The 10,033-nt window shown below is 39.9% G+C and overlaps 1 protein-coding gene across 1 annotated transcript in view; it reads right to left on the bottom strand.

Moving 5' to 3' along the window:
• Positions 1 to 934: 934 nt before the first annotated feature.
• LOC138957411 (RUN and FYVE domain-containing protein 2-like) overlaps positions 935 to 10,033 on the bottom strand; it is a gene marked incomplete at both ends in the record, with an annotated part of 13,958 nt that continues 4,859 nt past the window's right edge. Inside the window, 1 exon segment of the mRNA XM_070328529.1 lies at positions 935 to 1,112. Coding sequence (XP_070184630.1) covers positions 935 to 1,112 — 178 coding nt within the window.

Genomic DNA, 10,033 nt, shown 5'->3' with positions numbered 1-10,033 from the left:
CCCCCCCCCCCCCCCCCCCCCCGCCCTAAGAGAGTAAGACAGAGATATAGAGAAAGACTGACAGAGAGAAAGAGAGAGATGATTAAGACGCGGCAGACACTGGGGATTAGGGTTATTCACTGCATTTCAATTCAATTCGATTTCTTCAGAATATCTTGTTGTCTTGATGGTGATTGCTACACGATCTCGAATTACGAATACAATTTGTCCACAATTTCACAATACTGCGACACACATTATTTTGGCCCACATACAATTACCATCCAATTCTGCTGAACAGACCAGAGGCTGTTAGAAAACAAAGTATACTTTTTCCATTAAAGAAACCCTGTTGTTCTCCCTTTAACGACTGAAAGCACAACAATTTAAATGTTCTTTAATTAACCCATAATCGTGCAAAATGCAAATAGTTCCTACCAACAATCACCTTCTTGCTCAATGACTTTCCAAAATCAAAAACCAAAAAAACCCAGAAAGGTTACTTCGAAGTTTAAGTTTTTGTTTACCCAATGTGACATGTAAATTGAGTAGGGTCGACCAGTCCTTGGGACATGTCGGATGAATCATCATATCCAATAAGTTTGCAAAATGTCAAAGCCCTAGCTTCATAAACAACTCAGATAACCTCAAGGTGACGTTTTTTGTTCACGGACAGACGGACGACCATCCGTCCCTGCGGTCAGACACTGCTCATTTCTAAGACTCGCTGATTAATCAGGTGAGTCAAAAATAATAAATTGAAAAAGACAAAAATCCAAAAATCAGATAGACTTCTAACGTTCCACAATTCAGAATCAAAAAACAAGAATGGTAGGTAATTTGAACATTTATTAATGACAAAACAAAACGTTGAAAAAAATGAAAACGTTTTGTTTATTCAATAATAAACGTTCCAGTGACCTACCATTCTTGTTTTTTTGAAAAAGACAACTACAGTCACCTACCTGGAGTTTGTTGTAAAGGTCGAGGTTGATGGCCTTGATCTCCTCGATCTGAGCCCTGAGTCCCACAATGGTGTCCTGCTTCTCGTGCGTGTCCCTCTCCAGCAGGCGTAGGGCCATCTCCACCTCCGTCTTCATGCCGATCTGAAGCTCCAGCTCCTTCTCCACGTCCTGCACACAGCCAAGTTAATACAACTTGCATTTGTCTGTGTCAATATCTTGTGAAATCAACTCGCTATCTCGCTCTGTTTCTGGTCTGTCCGTCTCTCTCTTTCTCCACTTCCTGCACAAAACCACGTTAATACATCTTGCATTCGTCCATGTCGATATTTTGTGAAATCATCTAGCTCTTTCTCTCTCTGTCTTTCTGTCTGTCTGCCTAGTGACTGTCCATGTCTCTGTGTGTGTCTATGTCTGCCTGCCTGCCTACCTCTGTCTCTCTCTCTGTCTCTCTCTGTCTATCTCTCTGTCTCTCTCTGTGTGTGTCTCTCTCTCTCTCTCTCTCTCTCTCTCTCTCTCTCTCTCTCTCTCTCTCTCTCTCTCTCTCTCTCTCTCTCTCTCTCTCTCTCTCTCTCTCTCACGGGTTAAGTAACGCTTGAGACCAAGGGTCGGCCAACGTGAGTGTGATCTGGGGCTGTCAGTAGCCAAATAAAAATATTTGCTATTCCATCCCAGCAGGTGAAGCATCATCTCACACGCTGGTGCCATACCCATTCCAAGCTCCAGGGCAGAGGTGCACGAGAAAGTTGCCAACCGGTTGGGAGCTAGCCGCGGTGTTGGATTGGTTGAAATTGAGATGTGTTGTGATTTCAACCAATCAGACCCCGCGGTTTGTTCTCTCACGTTTGGGTGGCACCCACGTTCGGTTCGTGCACCTCAGCCCTGCTCTCTACGTCCTGCTCACAGAGATAGTCCAGTAGTGTAGATCCGTGGTTTTAATTTCAGAATCAGAGGGTTCTAACGATTTTTGTTTTAACTTTTGTCTGTCTTCCGCATGAATAGCACCATCTCTACCTCTGCCTTCTCCCTGATCTGAAATTGTAGTTATTTCCCTACGTCCTTCACAACGAAGTGATAAACAAAGAGCTAAATCAGGCCAACAGGCTTTAGGCTTATGGTCTCTTAGCTACGTTATACCATGTGAAAATATCAGCTGTCTTTTTCTATCATGCGCAGGACCATCACCACGTCTGTCTTCATTTTGGAATTCTTTTTTCGAAAAACATTGGACTGTGATCAGTCAAAGACTTGAATAATGTCTCAGAATCATGGACATGGTCTTCTCGGTTTGTCGTTTTCCTTCGTGATCCCAATCCCCCTACTCCCTTTCATCGTCCCACTGTTCCCTTTGCAATGGGCCGACGTCCTAAGGAATAAACCGTTCGTTTGTTCGTTCGTTCGTTCTTCATGCCGAGCTGAAGCTCAAGCTCCCTTTCCATGTCCTGTGCACACATGGGCACATGACCATGTCGTGTAGAACTGTGAATGTGAGTGTCTCCGCCTGTATGTGGTCTTCAAGTGGTAATCAACTGAAGCTTCGAAGGTTTTGGCGGCTGCTTTGAGCGGTTATACGACAACAAAAATGTCATTGTGCAATCATCCCGTGGACAGCTTTCAAACTTTCAGGATATCATGCTTACAGCCAAGAAGTACTTCAAGTCAACTCCCTGATATTTTTTAGAAGTAACGGAACTTTCCGGAAATATTTTAAAACAGCTGTAACATTATCGATGTGCAACCAAATACATCATGGCTTCGATGCTTAGGCTCTTAAAGGACGATTTTGGTGTAGCCTGATTTGAGTTGTCACGTGACCCATGTGAAATAATTTATCAATCTGAAAAAAAGATGCCTGATAGCCAAAAGAAATGCCTATCGGAATACAGAAAGTGTTCATAAAATGACACGGGTATGAAGGATTTAGTTGAGGCACATAAAGCGTTGCATCTTTTTCTGGCAAAGTTTAAACTGATAGATAGATTGATAGATAGATAGATAGATAGATAGATAGATAGATAGATAAACAGAGAGATAAACAGACAGATAAACAGACATACAGACAGGCATGCAGACAGACAGAGAGAGAACGATAGGCGGAGAGAGGGAGACTAAACAATGAGAAAGCTAACTGGCGATGGAGAGTCCATTTACTTTGCTTTTGTGTACAAGTGTGCATATGCATAATTTGGTGTGCTGGGGGGAGGGGAAAAAACCCCTCTTATAAACACACACAATATCTCAGCAGCCAAACGATCTTTCCAGCCCATCACTGAACTTGTTATTCAAAACATTGTTTTTGTTTTTTGGCTGACGATGAAGTGACACATTTTTTTTTCTTCAAAGATGTTTTATTCAGGCAATTTTACAATTTGCCATGCAATGCATAGAAGTCAGATGATAATAGAGTGGATATGACGGATAAAAACATATTCAATACAACATACAATCAATTATAATAAGTGCTGTTCTACAAGGATAAAATATGAAGCCCACTTCAGCCTAAATTTTTCATAATTCAATTCTGTACAGTGGATATCGATCTTGTATGTGTAGGACAGTTCCTTTAAAAAAAATTCAATGTTGGCTTTAATTTATTTATTCTGAATTTGTATACAAAAAATTTGGCTTGCAATAGAATACAATCAAAATCTTCATCAGTGTTTGTTATGCCGTCTTGTCCAAATAATACAAGTGTGGGGTTTAACTCAAGCCTGCTGCAGTTCAAACATTTTTCTTTCATTTACTGTTTAAGGTTGTTCCAAAAGGTTTACAAAATGCTTCACTGAATGAAAGAACGAATGAATAAAAGGACTGGGCAGCTTTTAACTCAAAGCATCACTTTCGGGGGAACAGAACCGATAGAGGCGTCCGTCCAGCAATCTCGTTTCCGATGATGGCTGTCCTCCCCTTTCAGACTTTTCGCATGGTTATCTCCCTTCGACATTGCTTGTTCTCTCCCCTTCATACTGAGTTTCTCCTCAACTATGGCATTCCGTTTGTCAAATAATTATTTGGATACTTTTTCATGTTTTTTTCACCAGTTTTAGCTAAATAATCATTATTTAGAAGCTTATATGCTAAATAAGTAATTGTTTATAAACAATGTAAAACAATTCTAAATAATTTTTTGTTTACGTAAACCATTCATTATTTACCTAAACAATTCATTGTTTACGTAAATAATTCATTGTTTACGTAAATAATGATTTATTTAGCAACATTGCTGATTGTTTACAAACAATGTAAAATACGTCTAAATAATATATTGTTTACGTAAACAATATATTATTTAGACTTATATTACATTGTTTATAAACAATCAGCAATGTTGCTAAATAAATCATTATTTACGTAAACAATGAATTATTCACGTAAACAATGAATTGTTTAGCCAACACATTTTCCATTATTTAGGGGTTTCTAGGATTCGCTTCTGAACTAAGTTTTATGTCTTTCACTGATTACTATAATTGATATTTATCAGAAAATGTTCGTAAATGTGTTTATTTTACAAGCTGAAATTGCCGTACCAAAAGAACTGAATGCGAAAACAAACAAAAGGTCAAGGTCATGACCGGGAGTGTTTAGTGTTTGCATTCTCTCCCTGGAAGTTGTTGAAAAAAAGTTTTCCGTCCTAAGTTTTCTGTTCTGTCTCAACAAAAACTTTCTCTTTCCATTTCTCTTACTGCATGATTATGCAAACACTAAACACTCCCGGTCATGACCTTGACCTTTTGTTTGTTTTCGCATTCAGTTCTTTTCGTACAGCAATTTCAGCTTGTAAAATAAAAAAATGTACGAACATTTTCTGATAAATAATGTTTGGAGATACCTTGTATTGAATTATAGTATATACACAAAGAAAAACAAGTCGCGTAAGGCAAAATTACTACATTTAGTCAAGCTGTGGAACTCACAGAATGAAACTGAACGTAGTCCGCCGCTAGTGCAAAAGGCAGTGAAAGTGACGAGCCTGTTTGGCGCGGTAGCGGTTGCGCTGTGCTTCATAGCACGCTTTACTGTACCTCTCTTCGTTTTAAGTTTCTGGGCGTGTTTTTAATCCAAACATATCATATCTATATGTTTTTGGAATCAGGAACCGACAAGGAATACGATGAAATTGTTTTAAAATCGATTTCGAAAATTTTATTTTGATCATAATTTTTATATTTTTAATTTTCAAAGCTTGTTTTTAATCCAAATATAACATATTTATATGTTTTTGGAATCAGAACATGATAAAGAATAAGATGAACGTAAATTTGGATAGTTTTATAAAAAAAATATTTTTTTTACAATTTTCAGATTTTTAATGACCAAAGTCATTAATTAATTTTTAAGCCACCAAGCTGAAATGCAATACCGAAGTCCGGCCTTCGTCGAAGATTGCTTGGCCAAAATTTCAATCAATTTGATTGAAAAATGAGGGTGTGACAGTGCCGCCTCAACTTTTACAAAAAGCCGGATATGACGTCATCAGACATTTATCGAAAAAAAGAAAAAAACGTCCGGGGATATCATTCCCAGGAACTCTCATGTAAAATTTCATAAAGATTGGTCCAGTAGTTTAGTCTGAATCGCTCTACACACACACACAGACAGACAGACACACACACACACATACACCACACCCTCGTCTCGATTCCCCCCTCTACGTTAAAACATTTAGTCAAAACTTGACTAAATGTAAAAATGAAGCTTAGAAGTCAATTCTTGATTCCCCTAAATAATGAAAACAGCAGTTTTCATTATTTAGCGAATCTGCTAAATAATGCATTATATAGGTAAACAATGATTTATTTAGCAACTGCTCACTTTCTCCACCCAAAAAATATTATTTTGTGAAATAAGTGATTATTTGTGTAAACAATACATTATTTACGTAAACAATGAATTATTTACGTAAACAATGAATTATTTACGTAAACAATGAATTGTTTAGGTAAACAATGAATGGTTTACGTAAAAAAAAAATTATTTAGAATTTTTTTACATTGTTTATAAACAATTACTTATTTAGCACATGAGCTTCTAAATAATGATTATTTAGCTAAAACTGGTGAAAAAACATGAAAAAGTATCCAAATAATTATTTGACAAACGGAATGCCATACTCAACACCGTAGCGGCATAGCACAATGGCAGAGATAGAAGCATTTATCTTTTCTGACAGATCCCTGGTACTCGCAATAGTAATCCATGAGTGACACGAACGTTTCCTTGTGGAAAGCCATTTCTAAATGGGATTGCTGGCAAAAAAAACCCATTTCTGTTCGCTAGCACTCTAATAAAATGTTGCTTTGCACGTCGACTTGAAAAACTGTACAGTCGTAAAATGTTTACTCTCTGAAAGTTTAAATGTCGAGTCTTTTCCGTGGTTAGTGGATAAAAAGGTGTCAATGCCCTTCTGTATTAAAACCTAATATGCAAAAAACTGCGTGCGTGTCGATTTCAAAGCTGAAAATGTTGCTTCGAGTCGGCATCTAATCTGTACGCCATTGTTGACAATAGGGCTTCATCTAAAACTGCAAAAAGGTATGCTCTCAAAGCAGCTTTTTCTTCAAACACTACCCTTTGAATTTGAATGAAATGGATAACACACCTTTATGGCAACTTGGCAAATTTTGTTCAGAATGTATTTCGTTAGTGGTACGTGCTATGTCAATCTGCGAAATTAATTCGCCAACCCCCTCCCCCCACCCCACCCCCCCCCCCCCCCAAAAAAAGGAGAAAGAAAACAAGTTGCGCGAAGCGATATAAAAACATTTAGTCAATCTGTAGGCATCAAACTAAAATATCAACACCAAAAACCAGTCATCGCCAAAACTACATTCAGATAATCTCGGCTAATCGTCCCCGAAGACCGTGACAGGTCACGCTCGTCTCCGCGAAGCATGCGAACATTATACTTGACCTATTTTCTTTCATTCTGAGCGCGTTTTTCAAGTAAACATAATATATTTATATATTTTTGAATTCAGGAGAAAACGAGGAATACAATCCAATGATTTTTTATTCTGTAAGTGAAAAATCTTTTTTAATGACAACTTATCGAAAAAAAAAGAAAAATACGTCCGGGGATATCATACCCAGGAACTCACATGTGAAGTTTCATGAAGATCGGTCGAGTGGTTTTCTCGGAACCGATCTATACACACACACACACATACACCATGACCCTAATTTCGATTCCCCGTCTATGTTAAAACTTTTAGTCAAAACTTGACTAAATGTAACAAGTCGCGTAAGGCGAAAATACAACATTTAGTCAAGTAGCTGTCGAACGCACAGAATGAAACTGAACGCAATGCCATTTTTCAGCAAGAGCGTATACTCGTAGCATCGTCAGTCCACCGCTCATGGCAAAGGCAGTGAAATTGACAAGAAGAGCGGGGTAGTAGTTGCGCTAAGAAGGATAGCACGCTTTTCTGTACCTCTCTTTGTTTTAACTTTCTGAGCGTGTTTGTAATCCAAACATATCATATCTATATGTTTTTGGAATCAGGAACCGACAAGGAATAAGATGAAAGTGTTTTTAAATTGATTTCGACAATTTAATTTTGATAATAATTTTTATATATTTAATTTTCAGAGCTTGTTTTTAATCCAAATATAACATATTTATATGTTTTTGGAATTAGCAAATGATGGAGAATAAGATGATTGTAAATTTGGATCGTTTTATAATTTTTTAATTTTTTTTACAATTTTCAGATTTTTAATGACCAAAGTCATTAACTAATTTTTAAGCCACCAAGCTGAAATGCAATACCAAAGTCCGGGATTCGTCGAAGATTACTTAACCAAAATTTTAACCAATTTGGTTGAAAAATGAGGGCGTGACAGTGCCGCCTCAACTTTCACGAAAAGCCGGATATGACGTCATCAAAGACATTTATCAAAAAAATGAAAAAAACGTTCGGGGATTTCATACCCAGGAACTCTCATGTCAAATTTCATAAAGATCGGTCCAGTAGTTTAGTCTGAATCGCTCTACACACACACACACACACACACACACACACACACACACACACACACACACACACACACACACACACACACACACACACACACACACACACGCACATACACCACGACCCTCGTCTCGATTCCCCCCTCTACGTTAAAACATTTAGTCAAAACTTGACTAAATGTAAAGACGCTGTGCATGACCCCACACACGAGAAGGATGGGACCTGTAACTGCTATGAAAGAGGTGGTGTTTTGCACAGCACACGAGGGTAATGTGGCACAGAACCATCTTATAACCTCCTCTAGCTTCCACTCTTTTCTTTACGAAACACACACAAAAACAACAACAGTGGTTTTCCTTTCTTTATTTGGTGTTTAACGTCGTTTTCAACCACGAAGGTTATATCGCGACGGGACAACAGTGGCTGTCTTTTAGCATCACAAATGCGTTTCAACGACAACCCTGTCTGCAAACGTATTCACAAAACAGGGATGTCGTTTGGCGTGGGCAGTCGCCGAAACCCATTTCAAATCGCCGAAACCTTTGCCGTCATTTCAGCAGAAACGAACAATTCCGAAAATAACTCTGTCGGGTGTGGACGGGTTGTGAAAGAGTGAATGTCATTGCTTTTAAGGGAGTCAAACAATCCCTTGTAACAACAACAGAAAACGTCGACGGTTCCAAGTACCCATTACGGGGTGGGGATGGTGGAGGATTGGGGACTGCTAGAGTTCTGGAAAGAGGTAGTATCTTCCACAAGATATCAACAGAAATGTTGATAAAATACAGCAGTGCCTTTCCAGTTGGTCTTTGTGTGTCAATTCATGATGCTGTCCTGTTTCCAGTTTGTCTTCGTGTGTCTTGTTATTCTTCTGCGTTCACGGGCTGAAACTCCCACGTACACTCGTGTTTTTATACGTGTATGACCATTTTTACCCAAACTCCCACGTACACTCGTGTTTTTATACGTGTATGACCATTTTTACCCCGCCATTTAGGCAGCCATACGCCACTTTCGGAGGATGCATGCTTGGAAATTTTGTGTTTTTATATGTGTTTGTTTGTTTAACGCCCAGCCGACCACGAAGGGCCATATCAGGGCGGTCGTGTGTTTCTATAATCCACCGAACTCTGACATGGATTACAAGATCTTGTCCGTGCGCACTTAGTCTTGTGCTTGCGCGTACAGAAAAGGGGGGATACGTTGAGATCGGAAAAATCTCCACCCTTACCCCACCAAACGCGGCCGGGATTCGAACCCACGACCTCTCGCTTGGGAGGCCGGTGTCGTATCCGCTAGGCCACTGCGCCCTTCGGTCTTTGTGTGTCAATTCGTGGCTTTGGGCTCAGATCCTTTTGGATTAGTACCGTCCTCCTCACGTACACGATGATGTTCATCGCCACAGATCTGCCCTGACACGGAATAAGACTATCATATACCAACAATCAATAGCGTGGTTGGGCGGGGATGTAGCTCAGTCAGGGCGGGGATGTAGCTCAGTCAGGGCGGGGATGTAGCTCAGTCAGGGCGGGGATGTAGCTCAGTCAGGGCGGGGATGTAGCTCAGTCAGGGCGGGAATGTAGCTCAGTCAGGGCGGGGATGTAGCTCAGTCAGGGCGGGGATGTAGCTCAGTCAGGGCGGGGATGTAGCTCAGTCGGTAGCGCGCTGGAATTTGTATCCAGTTGACCGCTGTCAGCGTGAGTTCGTCCCCACGTTCGGCGAGAGATTTATTTCTCAGAGTCAACTTTGTGTGCAGACTCTCCTCGGTGTCCGAACACCCACGTGTGTACACGCAAGCACAAAACCAAGTGCACACGAAAAAGATCCTGTAATCCATGTCAGAGTTCGGTGGGTTATTGAAACACGAAAATACCCAGCATGCTTCCTCCGAAAGCGGCGTATGGCTGCCTAAATGGCGGGGTAAAAACGGTCATACACGTAAAAGCCGTGGGAGTTTCAGCCCATGAACGAACAAACAAACAAACAATCAATAGCGTGGTTACATTCTGTGCGGCGTGGATTTTTCTGTTTCCGAGTTGCGTTTCCAGACTGCATTATTTTCTCTCCACGCGTCGCTTTTGATTTTCGTTCTATATTTTGCCCCTGACAAGACAC

The sequence above is a fragment of the Littorina saxatilis genome, unplaced genomic scaffold (genome assembly GCF_037325665.1).
Source record: "Littorina saxatilis isolate snail1 unplaced genomic scaffold, US_GU_Lsax_2.0 scaffold_2567, whole genome shotgun sequence".
Classification (NCBI taxonomy): Eukaryota; Metazoa; Mollusca; class Gastropoda; order Littorinimorpha; family Littorinidae; genus Littorina; species Littorina saxatilis.
This window is presented reverse-complemented; position numbering and strand designations above follow the sequence as displayed.